Raw genomic sequence first — 16,830 nt, forward strand, 5'->3', positions numbered from 1 at the left:
TGCAGTTTCTAGATTGACAAACACTTCTGTCTTATAGAAAAACCAACGATTCTGTCCCCATGAGGAAGAAAAAAAAAAAAATGTATCTATATTTTCTTTTTGCTACTCGGGACAACTCATTTGAAGATAAATTTTATTTTTCGAATCGTTGAATTAACTCAACCAGACTTAAGGAAACAACCAGTTATCTGGAGTAGGAATGAATCAGTTAGCTAGACCGCTGAATTTGGCTGAAAACTCCTTTTTAGCTAATGATAGAGAGATAGCTTTTAAAGATTCTTTCGTTCATGCGTATGATAAATTAAACCTGAGGATAGCACTAAACTTTAATATAACTAACGTCTTATGTTCAAGATTTTGATCCATATTCAAAATTTGGATTTGATTCCTGATTGTCTGAAGAAAGATTATCCCTACAAAATAACACAAGTTCTTCTAACATGATTTGTCCCACAAATCAACAGTTTGAAGCGAAATTATTCAAGGATATTCTGACCAAGAAGAAGAGACTAGAAGAGTATGAGACAATGCTGCCATACATCAAGCCAAGGGAACTATGATGGTTGCGTTGAGAGGCTACTTTTAGAGCATTGGGCAGAGGATGTGAAATTTTCCATTTTTAGCATTGACACTGTCATCATATTTTGGACTTGCGTTTTAATGGCATAGTCAACTTTTTTATACAAATTTTCTATTAAGAGTTTAAAATTCGTATTCTCTCAAGCTGCTCCAATCGGCCATAAACCGGAGAGTTTTAACCAATTTGAAAGATCATTTGATGTAGTTGAAATAATTGAAGTTTGGGTTACTTTATACTTCTACTTCTACAGTTAACAATGATATTATTGGTTGTCTTTTGTTGTACAAAGAATTGCTCCTAAACTGAACTTGAACACATACCCAGTAGTTTTTCTTTGTTATTGTGGTCTCCTGCATAGTTGGCATATCTCAAGATCCGTCGAGCCACATTGAAATGAGGCATCATTCTTCACATTTATCTACCATAATTTCCAATTTTTACTTGCTGCAAGGGCTAGCAGTACCAGTATAGTAGTGATTTTCGCCACTAGACTAAAAATTTAATCAAAGTCTAGTTCATATTATTGAGAGAACCCTTGAGCTACATGTTGAGTCTTGTAGCTCTCGATTGATCCATCCACACTTTATTTTGTAAACCCACTTGCTAGTGATAAGTTTAACATCTCCTAGTCTTGACACTAGTTTCCAGGTTTTATGTGAGATTTCACGTCGCTTGGGTAAAAGTTTTTATAAAGGTGTGAAAACATATCCCGAAAGGAAAAGTCCAAAGAAGACAACAAATATATGTTTTTTGAACGAACCTATCTCAAACCTACAAACACGGGTTTTTTTAAATTTGTAAAAACCAAAACATGTAAAAAGGGTGAAAAGAAAGAATATAATAGGAAAACACAGGGTGATGTATAAGTGGAGTGGATAGATGATGTATAATTCTGTGGCTCCAAGTGAGTGGTTGTGTATTGTGTGATGGTGTGAGGGTGGTGAGGCCATAAACACAAGCAGGAAGTAGGCAGGCAGAGGGGCAAAGAGAGAGCATTAGCATTAGCATTAGCATGTAGCAGTAGCGCCCATGTTCACATGCTTTTTCTTACGTACGCTTCTTCTGCACCCATCACCTTCACAACACTTTCCAATTTGATGGATATAAGTGAAAACACAAAGCTGAAGAAACAAACCAAAACTGATGTATTCACCATGTCTTGTCCCATCAACAACCTTCTCATCATTACCCAAATATTCAAATAATATTTTACTTTCATTCAAAATCAAAATTTTTAAAAATCAAACTCGAACCAATTTAATTAAAAAATTTAAGGATTGGGTTAAGTTCGGTTCATTATTTAATAATGATTATTTTGGTCGAAAAAATTCATAATATGAACCATTGTGGGGATGGAGTGTGAAAGTGGGCAAAAAAGTTTGTTGTTTTGTGTTTTAGGGTTTGTGTGTCAAAAAGGTGTTGGAATAATTGGGCAGTGGGAGTCGACCTCTGATTGGTTCATGAATGAACAAGACGACCAGAACTACCTATCTATATACTCTCACACTCCCCCCCTGCAAACTCTATACCTCACTCTACACAAATAACAGACTTCTTTTATTCTTTCTATGAAAGTATGATAATACTCTTGGATCTCTTGTAACCTACTCCTTTCTCGTTCTCTTACGATATCATCAAGTTAAACACGTTTAATTTTGTAGTTCTTGTAATTGAGTTACTGGAAAAAGATGTATTTTGTTGGTATAGACGAACTCTTTTAAATTTTTTATTAAATTAAGAATGAGAAACATACGAGGGATTGAAAGTCTAAGTTCAATCTTTATTGATGTTTACGACGTTTAAATAGAATACAAACTACCAATTTAACTCCTAAAAATAGGAGAAAATATACGAGAAATGTTTTTTTTTTTTTTTTTGTGAGAAGGCATGTAGCAACGTTGAATGTTGTGTTTTTTTGGATATTTGATTGTTTCAAGACAGGGTTTTTGCGACCATGCATGCAACTTTGGGTACATACAAGTTTGCTTGTTCAGCTGTGTTTTGTTTTGAAGGGTTCAGAGTTGCAGCTGTGCGTAAGCTTCTTCTTCCAACTCCAATCCTCGTCTTCTTCTGCCTTTTCTTAGCACAGGAATTATGTGGGCAGTGGATGAACAGACTTATCACCAAATTCTTCATATTTCTTACCCTTTCATTACTATAATATTTGTTCGTATACTCATAAAAGCATTCATGTGACATCTGAGTGAGTGAGTAATAGATTGATCTTGAGAATATGATGGTTAAAAAATGCTTAAAAAAATTGATAGTTGTTATCTATACCAATAAGATGTATCTTTCATTTCAGTGGCTCAATCATAAGAACTTCAAATCTAACTAGTAATTTCATGATAGGAACTGCAAATCTAAGTGTGCTCAGCTTTGAGTAATTCAACAATAGGCGACCTCTTATGAATTTTCCTAGAAAGCGTGTAATTGAGGACAAAGTATCTTAAAAAGACCTGTGTTGGTTTGTGAGGTTAGTCCTCAAAAGTACTTCAAAATAAGTGAGTAGCGAGGTCATGTCGTAGGGGAAACAGTGAAATATCGGGGTTATTAGATGTCGAATTTGGATTCCAAATTCTAGAATGAATCTTGACATGATGTGCTACTGATAATATTGGAATAAAACTTTTGTTAGTAAGACGTGGTTCGAGAATGAACCAAGATGGAAGCTAATGAGCATGTGATGTCTGACTAAAGGGGTATATGAATGAACCGAAACACGTTCTTCAATAATACACGACAACGCCTAGCTTTAACGAGTGTTAAGCTGCAATAGATCTTGGTCTTCAACAGTTCCTCTTTGCACAATAATTATAACTTAATAGTAATGGACTTATATTCCTTGTACCTCACCCCTTTTCCCTTCATGCACCACGCTTTTTGCTGTTCATTCAAGACAACCCCTTTTTGTTCTCATGATCGATCACCTCTTTTGCTCGTGGTATTTGCTCGTGGTATTTTATAAGATGTGGGTAGCTCCATTGAATTAGACATCCATCTTGTAAAACTTGTATGTTCAATAGTTCGTATCTCAAATTTTTCACTCAAGTCACTCGTGCACTTGAACGACCTTTTAGTACACATTATCAAACCCACCGCTAACAGATATCGTCTTTTTTGGACTTCCACTTTCGAGCTTCCTTTCAAGATTTTTAAAACGTATCTGCTATGGAGAGGTCTCCACACTCTTATAAAAAAGTTCCGTTCGCACCTCCAACCAATGTGAGATCTCACAATCCACCTTCTTTTGAGACCAGTATTCTCGCTGACACTCGTTCTCCTCTTTAGTTGACGTGAAATTTCACATAAATCGGAACTTAAAAGATTAAAACAACCAGGACCCATTTGAAACTAAACTCAAAAGTTTGTAAAAACTAATGAATTTCATAACTTTTTGTTGGGAAAATGAGAGAAGTTGCTGAATTATAGTTGTGTTCTAAAGTGGTGATTGGTGAGAGAGATGTGTTGATAATTCATTGATGAAACTAAAAGTAAGTAAGAAGTTCCCTTTCAGAGAAAGTTCTTAAAAACTACAAGTCCCCATGCTCCTCTTTCAGTATACCATTTGCTCATTTCTTTTCAAAATTTACGTGATTGAGAGGGTAAAAGATACACACACATAACACACAGTCATATCATACTTCTTGCTCGTCATGTCACATTCTCTCTCTCTCTCTCTCTCTCTCTCTCTCTCTCTCTCTCTCTCTCTCTCTCTCTCTTTCCCTTCTTCTTTATATAAACCCTAATTCCATATGGCCCATGGCATCTTCCTTCCCTCTTCTTGCATTTTTACATCACTTCATTCTTTCCCAATCTCATCCCTCCTCCCATGTCTGTCATTTCCTCTCCTCTTTTCTTTTCCATTTTTGCTCCTCTTCTACTTCTCCCATGGCCCTTTCTCATCAAACTCTTCAATCATCTTTCAATATAACGTATTTTGGCGATATCTCACCTGAGCTTTTGACGTCTTATGTTTATTTTATTAGTTTTTATATCGTTAACTCCTTTTTTCTTGACCTTGCAGGACTTGTTGTGTGTCACGTGTTGTGACTAGTAGTATAGTGTTTTGTTCATTTTGTCCAATCTTCCTACCTTAACCAACCTTCTCTATTCCTCCTGAGCTGGCTCGAGCACGATTATATAATGTGTACTTTAGCTTGATTCCTATATGTAATCGGTTTATTTGTATTCAAATTCAATAATATATTGTTCTCTATCAAAGCAAAACATGGGCCCCAAATCCACTGTGGGCAGCTTAGACAGTAAAAGACAAATATTCTTCATGTTCATACAAAATGAGGAGAATTTTGAACTTTTCTTTGAATATCTTTGAATTTTAAATTGGATATCTACAACCCATTTATGAGTATCACCAAAACTCAAGCATTCTCTTCGTTTACATGGAAGGGCTAATCAAAAGAATAATGTGAGAAAAATTTAATTTCAAACAAAATGTTTCCACCTTAAACAATTATCAGCAACCGCAACCATTCATTACATGATTCAGGGCAGAAAACCATGAACTTCTACCTTCAATATTGTTCCTTGTGTTCCTGTCAACATTGCTAGGAATCAAGGAAGAGCTGCTACTGTGAGGAGCTCCCATACAAAGATTGGAGTTGAGTATCATTGAAGGAAACCTTTGAGAGCTGAGGGGTTGACACGATGCTCCGGGTGGGGAAAGTTGGGAACAAGTGAACTCAGGGTTGCATAATGGGGTGGTTAATGTGGGAGGTGGTTCAGGTACCTCACTAGAACAAGTGCAGAATGATAGAGACAAACTTGTTCTGGCTATCTCTTTGGCAATTGGCTTTGTTTTGGGAAGTTTAATGAACGAAACTATGCCATTTCGGCAGAGCGGGCACGCAATCGAACCGGGTGGACCATTGGAACATGATGATGTGCAGTTTGTAGAACAGAGATATAGCGCACAGCTTGTGCAGAATTCATGATCACAACCTTCAACGTTTGAAATAATGTGCTTAACTTAGAGAATTATATGGTGCTAACAATAGGACATAAATGAGGATAATTATCATAACTAAGTTACCTTGTGCAGCAACAGTGCATTCTCTTTCCAAACAGACAACACATGGATCTTGGCTTGCAAGTAACGAGTCACAACTTCTCCATCCACATTCTCTGAAAAAACATCGACCGGTCCATAGGTTAGTCATTGTACAATTTTCTTGTGAGATACCACATCGATTGGGGAGGAGAATGAAACATTCTTTATAAATATAAGGGTGTGGAAATTTCTCCCTATCACATGCATTTTAAAAACCTTGAGAGAAAACCTAAAAGGGAAAAACCTAAAAAGAACAATATCTACTAGCGGTGGGTTTGAGCAGTTACAAATGGTATTAGAGCCAGATACCTAATGATATGCTTGCAAGGAGGCTGAGCCCCGAAGGGGGTGAACACGAGGCGGTGTGCTAGTAAGGACGTTGGGCCCGAAAGGAGTGGATTGGGGGGTCCCACATCGATTGGAGAAGGGAACAAGTGCCAGCAAGAACGCTGGCCCCAAAAGGGGGGTGGATTGTGAGATCTCACATCGGTTGGGGAGGAGAACGAAGGATTCTCTATAAGGGTGTGGAAACTTCTTACAAGCATACGCATTTTAAAAATCTTGAGGAAAGCCCAAATAAGACAATAAGACAATATCTGCTAGCGATGGGCATGGACCGTTACATTTCTAATGAATCACAATCAATTGAAGAGGAAAAGAACAGTAAAAACACAGCTTATTGGATATATTGAAATCAGCTACTACATCCATAACTAAGCTAGATCAAAACAAAGGCATGTCTATTATACCATATTTGTGCTATTTTAATAATTTTTGTCAAGAATGACTCACCTAGCAATTTTAACAATGCTCATAAGGGGAAGGGTCAAATATGGTGAAGGGACAAGATTTGTGGCTGCTTCTTCTGGTTCTTTGCTAAGAATTTCCTCGAGCCAGTCTCGGTGCCATGAACGAGCAACCATCAAGGGAGTCCATCTTCAATAAGATAAGAGTAACATTATATTACACTGCTACCCTGTCTTATTGTTGCTGAATAGAAATGAAATTACTTTAAACTCGGGGTGTGCAAATCATAGACAAACTTAGTTAGCCTAGATTCTACCACCTAGCCAGAGATGGAAGCTCCGTTTATTCATCAGGAATAAGAATGACAAAGAATAGAAATGAATATCAACCACAGAAACTGATTGCTATTAAGATGCATAAGCCACACAGTACAGGTCCACAGTTCTTAAAAGGATTCGATCTTTAGCGACGTCGAAAGTAACGAATTTGAACATAAATACTTGAGAGAAACATACCCATTTGCATTTTGAGCAGTAAGACTGGCTCCCCTGGCTATCAACATCTGGAACCAAAACATTCAGAAACCATGTTTATGGGTCGAATTGCGAAATCTTATCATTTCCTATGGTTTTTAAATCACGGACTTACTTGACAACATTGGGCACTCCCGCCGCATGCAGCGTAATGAAGTGCTGTGCTTCCAGCTCCTAAATATGACGACATAATCATCGTTAGAAACTTCAAGAATCTATCTTTTTCAGCTTCCAACAAACTAATTGTGAGATTCCACATCGGTTGGAGAGGAGAACGAAGCATTCATTCTAAGGGTGTGAAAACTTTCCCTAGCAAACGTGTTTTAAAAACCTTAAGGGGAAGCCCAAAAGGGGTTGGACAATTACAAATGGTATCAGAGCTAGACACTGAGCGATGTGCCAGCGAGAAGGCTGGGCCTCGAAGGAGAATGGACACGAGGCGATATGCCAACAAGAACACTGGCCCCGAAGAGGTCATAGAGATAACAGCTTGAGCATAATTTAATTGGTTAAAATATTATATCCAAGATGTCATAGAGAGGTTTGACAATCGCATTATTGAACTCAAACATGTAACTTGATACAGCAAGGTACATAGTAGACCAATTTTCATGATCGAGGACAGTAACAACATGCAATGAATTATCTCCGCTTCAGTAGTCTGGTAGAACACAGTTAAAACCAATGAACATGACATACTTCAACAACATTAGGCTTTTCAGTAATGAGAAACAAGAAAAGAAACTGTTCAATTTCACTAAGAACTGCATAAGAGAAACAAAAAACAGGAACGAAAACGCGACATACCTATTAGATCGATGGTGGTTCCATCTTCTACAGTAACCTGAGAAGCAGAGGCACCTAAGTCCAAAAGTAATTGCACACTGCCAACATGCCCGTTTAGCGCTGCCATATGCAGCGCTGTGATGCCTCCATCTGATGTTCTGTTAACCACCTCCTTAACAACACTGATGGATGAGATGCAGGAAATGAATCAGTGACTTGACGAAGTAGAATAGAGAAACTTATAACCGACTAGGATTAGATTCGAACGACGATACCTAAAATCGAACTTAGAAACTGGTTCTTCATTGTTAGTCCAAAATTTTGGTGTACTGGGTACATAATCAGCAAGCAGAAGTCGGATGCACCGAGAATGACCATTCAGAGCAGCCAAGTGAAGAGCAGTACCTCCGTTCAAATAATCCGATCTGTGAATCTGATCTCCAATGAAATGCATGACAACATTATCCAATATGTCCCTTAAACTACTTCATAAAGAAATCAGAGGGAGGTAGCTCACATTGGCATTAAAAAGTATAAGGGTCTGAACAACCTCCCAGTGACCGTGCTGACAAGCTTGCATCAAGGCAGTCTGTTGATGAAAAATGACATTCTCAATTTTGAAACTCTTCACAATCATGCATACATAGTGAACTTGAGGTCAAACGTTCGAATTCCCACCTTCATATGTTGTATAAACGAAACAATAGCTCACACATAACAAAGGATCTAGTCCTATCATAGTTTTGGTATTCATTGATGGATAAACATCACATTGAGGGATGAATGAAATGGAAACAGAGAGCAACAAACAACGACATTTCTCGTACCTGACCCCGGTAATTCTGTAGATTTATCTCGACCCCAGATTCGAGCAGGAGAGAGACAATCTGCATAAACAGGTAGTGAAGTAAGTTGAGTCACCATTAATGAAAGACATTATCGGTTGGGGAGGAGAACGAAACACCCTCTAATAAGGGTGTGGAAACCTCTCCCTAGCAGACCCGTTTTAAAAATCTTGAGGGAAAGTCCAAAGAGGACAATATCGGCTAGAGGTGAGCTTGAACCGTTAAGAAGAAAAGTGAAATACCTCATGGTGGCCATGAGCTGCAGAGTAATGGAGAGGGGAATTTCGGACACCAAAAGTTGAATACCTCACCAAACGAGGATTGTATTCCAACAGAGCCTTAGCTTCTTGCAAGTCTCCATCTCTTGCAGCTGAGACTAAACGTTCCCCAGAAGCAGAACATCCAAAGGAATTCCCAACAATGCTTAGAAATTTCATTTCCCCACAAAGATTTCACTCAACCTACCTGCTGATAATCTCATCTAAAGTTTTGTATGTTCAACAATAAACCCAAGGATTTACAAGCTAATCCATCCAAATTCACAGCAAAACACAACCTAACTCCCACCAATCAATCAGGAATAATATATAAACAACCTTACATAATTCTCTAGAGTGAAGAGAAAAAGTAAAATACAACAGAGAAAACCCCAAAACTGCAATTTCTTCACCAACGAGACAGACCCAGTTTCGAATTCGATTCAAATGGACGAACCCCACTTCGAAATTCTTCAACAATAGCATTCAATCGGTAAAACCCAACTCAGATATGAATCAAATGATCGAAAACTTAAACACCCACTTACGATTATGAAATAATAAAGCCCCAAATGGTAGTGGTAACCTCCGATTCTTTTCTGCTTTATCCAAAAGTAATACAAATCCTGAAGAAATGGACGCAGAAAAGAATCGAAGGGACGAAAATCCGACAAGGGCGTTTAGAAATCGAATCGATCGGTGTTGAACCCCCCACCCCCCACCCCCCTTGTCGGGATAAGATCAGTCCAAACGAAGAAAAGGGGGAAATGGGGTTGAAGAAGGAGTGACGGTTTGTGAAGATGGCGAAGAACGTTGTAACGAAAAATGGCCAAAAACGAAGGGCGTGTATTTTGACAGTTTTTTACAATACAAAAGAATTGAGGATTACTTGATATAAACTTGAAAAAGCATACAAGAATGGTGTTTGTGAAGGGAAGAACGTGTATTATGATTGGTGATAATTAGAGAGTGAATATATTAGATGGTTGTTTGTTCTTGTCTTCCATTTCTTCCCCAATCCCAATTCAATTTTTTGTTGGAAAAAAAAAAAGTTCGAATCTTTAATCAATAAAAGTTAGAAAATTTCCTGATCTCCCTATGTAATCTCCTTATGAAAGTGGACCAATCTCTTTCTTTTCTCTAAACTCATGATTTTTAGCAACTACTTAAATGCATCATCCATCCTGCAAAATCAATCTAAAATTAGACCTAACCTTTCTCAATGTATTTAATTATTAATCCAACAAAATCAATGGTGTGTCCTTTTGTAACATGAATGTGGTACAGTTCACTCGATATTCATTAGGACATTTCATAAGCTGAAATATGTCCTTCATGACGAATAACATGATCTCACATTAGTTAGAGAGGAGAACGAAACATTTCTTATAAGGACGTGAAAACCTTTCTTTAATAGACACGTTTTAAAATCATGAACTTGACGGCGATACATAATGGGTTAAAACGGACAATATATGCTAGCGGTGGGCTTGGATTATTACATTTTAGCTATCATTGGATCTTTAGATACCCCATCAAATGTACGAGGGTCCCACCCGCTAAAATCTTTAAAAAATGATACAAGCAATGTGAAACTAATTATTGGAAAATGATACAACTAATAAACAACTATACATTTCATCAAATACAATTAACCTAACTATAATGTAATCAATTCCATAAACTATAGTGTAAATTTAAATTAGAGAAATATAATGGAGAGTATGAAGATAATGATGAGAAATTAGCTTAAAATNTTTTTTTTTTTTTTTTTTTTTTTTTTTTTTTTTTTTTTTTTTTTTTTTTTTTTTTTAAATGGCTTAATCCATGTATAGTGAACGTGCAAATCATTAAACTCCCTATTTTTTTTTTTATTAAAATAAAACTTTCATTAATTTATTTTTCTTTTTTATTGTCAAAGCTTTCACATCAAAATCTTAAATTAAAATCCATTTTTATTAAGAAATTATAAATTTGACCATTTCAATAATATAATTATAATTAAAGAGAAAAAGATTAGTTTTTCAGTTTTTTTCCGAAATTATTAAAGAAAAATGCAAAATTTAAAAAAATAGCGGTCTTAATACAACCCTCCCAGCTTTCACGAGCTGACGATCACTTAAGTTCAGCTACTGATATAGTCCAATTTCATTTATAACATTCAAAGCATTCGAAAAGTTAATCTTAAAGTTCGTTTATAAATCTGCGACCATTTAATTATCCTAAATAAACGTAAATTAACCGACTTGAACCGGTTGAAAAGGCCCTATAAACTGTCTTAAAATAGGCTGAACCGCAGCTGGAATGATCGAACCGAGCCGACCAAGCAGTCAAGAGTTGACTGAAGGCCGATCAAAGCTGACACGACGCACGAGCAGCTGGAAGCTGCATGCGTTGAACCGCGTCGAGCTGAGCTGAATTGAGCTGGACCATACCGCACGTCTGTTTGAGCCACTTGCATGGGTTGGCCCGAGTGCCTGGGCTTTGAGTTACTGATCATATGGGCTGCGCTTTGTGGGCTGAGCATCTGGTGGGATTGGTATTGAGGTGTGGACTGGGTGGCTGGATTCAACCCATTGTACCGCTCTATGTCCAAGATTCGAAATTTAAATTTAGTATCTATCTATGAAGTTCGTATGATTGAACTACTAAAAGGGAAGGTGTACCTGGTTGATATGGATAGTGACTTATTTTTTAAGTCTTTCTTAGTCATTCTATTTCAAGATCGCTCTTATTCAAATGTGGTCTAAGTTCATTCATGTACCACTCCCATCAATAATTTTTAATAAATTTATCTTTCAAACTTGTTAAAAATGAGAAGTTTGAAAAAAATGAGAAATAGAATTGAGATGGAAGTGTGTATTCTCATTGATATTCATAAACTTTAAATAAGATACAAGCAAACAAATAATACCTACCGATAAGAAAAATATAAACTAATTAAATATTAAGAATAAAATAAAATATACTACAAATCAAATCATAAAAGAAAGAATATACAGATATAATATTTAAGATATATTCCATAATTAATATATTTTTCAAATATTATATCTTAACAAAACTACAACGTTAAATCAACCCGTCAAAATCATGTTAGGGAAAGGAGAACCCAATAATTATCAATTTGAGTAGTTTTGGTATTTTCCATAAAAACAAATCAAGATTTTTTTTTTTTTCTATTTTGTAAAATAATATTAAAAATAGTTTTTGTTATTGTTTTGCAAATAGCTTTTTGAGAATCATGTTTGAATTACTTTCATTTTTAATATCATTCTAATTTTAAAACCATAAATAAATGAGAGTGTTCATGTGACCAATAACTCAGATTGTTTTAGCTACTCAACTCTAATCATAAAAACCATAAATGTTCAATTGAGTTAGGTCGAATTTTAGAAATTTTTTTTTTTGTTTTTTGTCGGGTCAACCTAACCGATCCGGAACAAGATTACAATTCAATTCAACTCTACTCGAATTGTTTGGGTCTCCAACCAAAAATTTTGGATTGGTCTAAAAGTATTTTTCAATACGTCCATACTAAAAGAATTTTTTTTAACATAAAAAATAACAATAACCTAGGCATATTAAAAAAAAAACAACCTATAGAAATACAAAAAACAATCGATTTCTCAACAACCTTAACAAAATTATGTGTTTTTTTTATTTAGTATATAATATAACATAGAGAAAATGATGGAAGAGAGAATCCAAAGTAGACAAAACAAGTAAATGCAGGACAAACATGACCTCGTAAAAGATGAGAGGGAGAGGGAGTACACATCATTTTTGTATTTTGAATTTAAAGGTCCATTTTAAGCCACATTTACCATTGAAGCTCTATATATTCTTTTTGCTTCCCTAAAATAATTAGGTTTTGTTGGATAATTGTTTGAACTCCACTATACTATATCTTTACTAAATATCGAAAACATATGTTCATGACCTTGCATCAAACGTTGATACGATCATGCTTGTCCAAGACATGTTGTTTGTGGTCGTGTGTCGGAAGTCCTAGTCTTGTTTGTCCAAGACATGTTTTCCATGATTGCATGCCCGTTTCAAATCTCTTTTATTTGCTTTTATGTGGAGGTAGGTCATGTAAATACGGGGGTGTATGATTGTTCACTCAAATCATGTCTACGCCTACATGTGCTAAAAAGCCCCAAAATGTACTATAGGAGATGTGACTAATTGTCAATTACTTTTATACTCGGGTTATATGTTATTAAAGTTGTGATTATTGCTTATTCGCTTTTAGCCTATAACGTTACTTTCTTTCAAAAAAAAATTCAATGCATTTCCTCACTCATGTTTTATAAAGTATTTTATGTCAAATGTGATTCGAGACTCGATAATACGTCAAGATTGTTCGTAAAATTCAATTTTCACATGACTAATTTGTTCATCGTTTGGAACAAATACTGCATCATTGTTCTGCTTCTTGCTTCTACAAGAGTGCAATTGTGACACCATGCATCTCATTATTCTTACTTGAAAGAAAAATGTTATGGAAAAGACTAAGTAATATAAAATTTTCACTATATGAACCCATTATTAGAGTCGGAAAATGCAACCACAAGACTCGTACCATCCATATACATAGTCTTATGTGCACCTCTTCGTACATACATGAACCACCAGACTTATACCATTTTTGTAATTCCTTGGTCTCATTGGGAACACACTTCTTTCATGGGAAAGCGGTATCAATTTCATATGCACCGACGCTAAACTAAATGCTAAATGAAGGTAGGGATCCTAGAAGAGCCACATAAAGAAGAAAACAATGTATTTCATACTTTCTTGAATCACGCATATACCTGGAGTCCCACAATTTAAAAAAACATCAATTTCAAAACATGATGCAACATTATAAACATTTCTTTTCATGTAATTTAATTTACAATCACATTCACTTTTGGTTACCGTTAAAGATCATTTATTAACAACAAGAATCATGAACGACTATCAAGAGATCGATTAATCGAAGTATAAACACAAAAAAAAGATATCGAAAATTTGGACATGTTTGACCATCCCATTCTTGGTCCTAACGTATATTTCATAGAAGAATATGACAGAAGAAGAGAGGTTAAAATAAGGAAAAGGACATTGTTGTTTATCTTTGGAAGGTAAATAAAGAATTTCATTGATATTCATACACAAATTTCTTTGTTGTATTTTAGTTCCTTAAAAGTCAACCAAAGTTCCCTTATTCTTTTGTCCAAACCATTCTACTTATTATAATTTGTTTTTATACATTAATTGCATGTTCGTGACAGAGGTTGCCATGTTAAGTCCTAAAATGAATCATCTCAATTTGAATTAGAACAGAATTCATCTCGATCTTGATCGTATTAAACATCTGGTGCAATAAGAGCTATACAGAAAGAAATTCAAAGACTCGACCTACGATTGAGTTGATTTTTCATCAATCAAAATGATTGATCATGGAGCAAATATAAGTACTAAATTCATTAAAGATCAAGATAGTGCGAGATCTCACATCGGTTGGAGAGGAAAACGAAACATTTTAAGAATGTGAAAACCTCGACTCATTTTGAAAACATTGAGAGGAAGCACGGAAGAGAAAGCTAAAAAATGACACCATTTACAAACATAGAATACATTAAAGTATGAAGATTAAAGTATCTCATTCAAATCAAACGGTCTAATTAAGCAAGATTTGTTTATGATGTTAATTGATTTTCTTATAATTTTCTTTCTATGATTGATGTATTTGTTGTTATCTGTCAATCTGGCATCATTTATTTCTCTTCCTCTTCTTCAACCTAATATTTTAATTTCATCTTCTTTCTCCAAATGGGTCCTTCAAGCTTCTAAAGATTCATCCATGGCCGCTCTCTCTGAACCCATTTCTGCACTTCCTCCGCCGCCGCCGCCGCCGGAGACCACATCGGACGGGGGTTTTCGTATAGACAAAGAAGTGAGTCCCACAATTCTCTTAGCCATAATCATCCTCGCCATAGTCTTCTTCTTCTCCAGCCTCCTCCATCTCCTTCTCCGATTATTTCTCAGGCCTCAAAACAGAACAGACCCGGAAGATATAGCCGTCGGCGACGGCGATACCTCCGCCTTCCAAGGCCAATTACGGCAGCTTTTCGATCTCCACGACGCCGGAGTGGACCAATCCTTCATCGACACCCTCCCTGTTTTTGTCTACAAAGCCATAATCGGTTTGAAAGTAGACCCATTTGATTGCTCTGTTTGTCTCTGTGAATTTCAGCCAAACGATAAGCTCCGATTGTTGACCAAATGTAGCCATGCCTTTCATATGGACTGCATCGACACTTGGCTGTTGACACATTCCACTTGCCCTCTCTGCCGTGCGAGCTTGATTTCAGATTTCGCCGCCATTAATGGCGGATTCACGTCCCCACTTGTTGAGGTTCTTGAATCTGCAAGTAACAGCTCGAGAGAAATTGGGGAAGTTCACACCGGTTCCTTTCTGGGTTTTCTTGGAAATTCCAATTTTGATGAACTGAAACCAGAGGAACCTCCGGCAGCGGCGGCGGAGACGGTGGTTCAGATAAAATTGGGAAAATTCAAAAGCTTGGAGAGATATGGAGAAGGGAGTAGCAACAATGGCAATGTGGATTCAAGGAGATGTTTTTCAATGGGTTCATTTGGGTATGTAATGGACGAGAATTCCTCTCTGCAAGTTCCGATCAGGAAACGCGCGGCGAGGAAACAAGCGATAAAGAAGAAGAATCTGCCATTAACGCCGGGAACTCGAGCGGCAATGTCAGAATGCGATGGCGAATCGAGACGAGAGTTCAATTTCATGGAAACGAATCGGAGAGTCGAGAGTTTCCGCCTTGGGAGCTCGAAGGAGAGCTTTGAAGCGAAGGTCGTCGGCGCCGGTACCGGATTGCCGGTGACTGATTTAGCAAGAAGGGCATTTTCATTTCATTTTCCGGCAAATTGGAACCGACCCAGATCGGAAAATGGGATGGGAACGATGGATGAAGAGAATCAAAGAAGAAACAGCTCGGAATTTATTGAGAATCGACCGTCGTTTGTGAGAAGAACATTACAGTGGCTGATGGGGAAGAACAACAATAGGATTGTTCATTCATGTTCTACACCCAACGATTATGATTCAAACTCATGATTTTCCATTTCTGTTGGGTTGAATTTAGTTTTCTCCATTTTTCTCCATTAAATGTGTTCAGAATTGTTCATGGACGATGAATTTTTTAGTACCAAAAAGAACAAAAACATGACCATTTTTGGGCAATTTAGAACCAAAATTCCATATATGTTGGGATAGGGAGAAGATTTGGGGATATTTGGATAATTATTTGATAAATAAATTTTGGATTTTAAATTGTTTATGGAAATTGAAAGTTCGGTAACCTATATGAATGGAGAATCATAATTTTACCATAAAAGCAGCTGCTACCTTATATTGTTTGAATTATATTATTTTGAATAAATGAGATATAAGCTTTAAATTCTTAAATTTGTTCCACTAAACTCAACATTTCAATACATTTCCATCTTTTTTTAAGATTTGGGGTTGAGCTATGAGCACACTTTTAAAGATTATTAATTTTGTTGTTTATTTAAATTTAGAATAATAACTTTTTTTTTTTATGCTGGATTGAAAATTTTTCTTGTACTACCCCAAAATTTCGGGTTTGTTGGGATGGTAACCTAAAGAGTCTTAATATATGTTACATTAATAACTAAAATCTCATAAATTTCAAATATCAAATACTTATAAGTCAAGCTGCATCACTAATATTGGTTACAAATGTTAAATATTCTTAATCTGTAACTCTACTTTCGGTTGGTCGGGTTGACCCGATAAAAAAAATGTCAACCTAACGACCGAACCAAATTTTCAATTTTTAAAAAATTCAACTCAACCCAAACCGAAAAAAAAAAAAATGAAACCCAACTCAAAATTTATAGCAAATTGGTCGAATTATCGGATCATATGACTACCCCTCAAAATTGTTTGAAATATTTTAATGAAGTTAAT

General features: G+C 36.1%; 2 protein-coding genes across 2 annotated transcripts; one reads left to right on the plus strand and one right to left on the minus strand.

Moving 5' to 3' along the window:
• Window positions 1-4,879: 4,879 nt before the first annotated feature.
• On the minus strand, window positions 4,880-9,766 carry LOC111805945 (E3 ubiquitin-protein ligase XBAT32-like). Its single transcript, XM_023691248.1, has 10 exons — window positions 8,805-9,766; window positions 8,545-8,604; window positions 8,235-8,306; window positions 7,993-8,150; window positions 7,739-7,899; window positions 7,047-7,105; window positions 6,914-6,960; window positions 6,444-6,587; window positions 5,634-5,725; window positions 4,880-5,542 (listed from the first exon to the last, which is right to left on the minus strand). Exons 1-10 carry the CDS (start codon window positions 8,997-8,999, stop codon window positions 5,058-5,060), a joined length of 1,473 nt encoding a protein of 490 aa, XP_023547016.1. The 5' UTR covers window positions 9,000-9,766; the 3' UTR covers window positions 4,880-5,057.
• Window positions 9,767-14,624: 4,858 nt separating this feature from the next.
• Window positions 14,625-16,119, plus strand: LOC111805849 (RING-H2 finger protein ATL13-like). Its single transcript, XM_023691099.1, has one exon. It carries the CDS (start codon window positions 14,674-14,676, stop codon window positions 15,952-15,954), a length of 1,281 nt encoding a protein of 426 aa, XP_023546867.1. The 5' UTR covers window positions 14,625-14,673; the 3' UTR covers window positions 15,955-16,119.
• Window positions 16,120-16,830: the final 711 nt, after the last annotated feature.

Source organism: Cucurbita pepo, chromosome LG11, assembly GCF_002806865.2.
Source record: "Cucurbita pepo subsp. pepo cultivar mu-cu-16 chromosome LG11, ASM280686v2, whole genome shotgun sequence".
Lineage (NCBI taxonomy): Eukaryota > Viridiplantae > Streptophyta > Magnoliopsida > Cucurbitales > Cucurbitaceae > Cucurbita > Cucurbita pepo.

Excerpts from the sequence above, each read along its gene's own strand:
- LOC111805849 (XM_023691099.1), top strand. The coding sequence starts at position 14,674 with ATGGCCGCTCTCTCTGAACCCATTTCTGCACTTCCTCCGCCGCCGCCG.
- LOC111805945 (XM_023691248.1), bottom strand. The coding sequence starts at position 8,999 with ATGAAATTTCTAAGCATTGTTGGGAATTCCTTTGGATGTTCTGCTTCT. Across the intron at positions 7,106-7,738 it reads AACCACCATCGATCTAATAG|GAGCTGGAAGCACAGCACTT; the intron begins GTATGTCGCGTT and ends CGTCATATTTAG. Across the intron at positions 5,543-5,633 it reads ATGCACTGTTGCTGCACAAG|GTTGTGATCATGAATTCTGC; the intron begins GTAACTTAGTTA and ends CAAACGTTGAAG.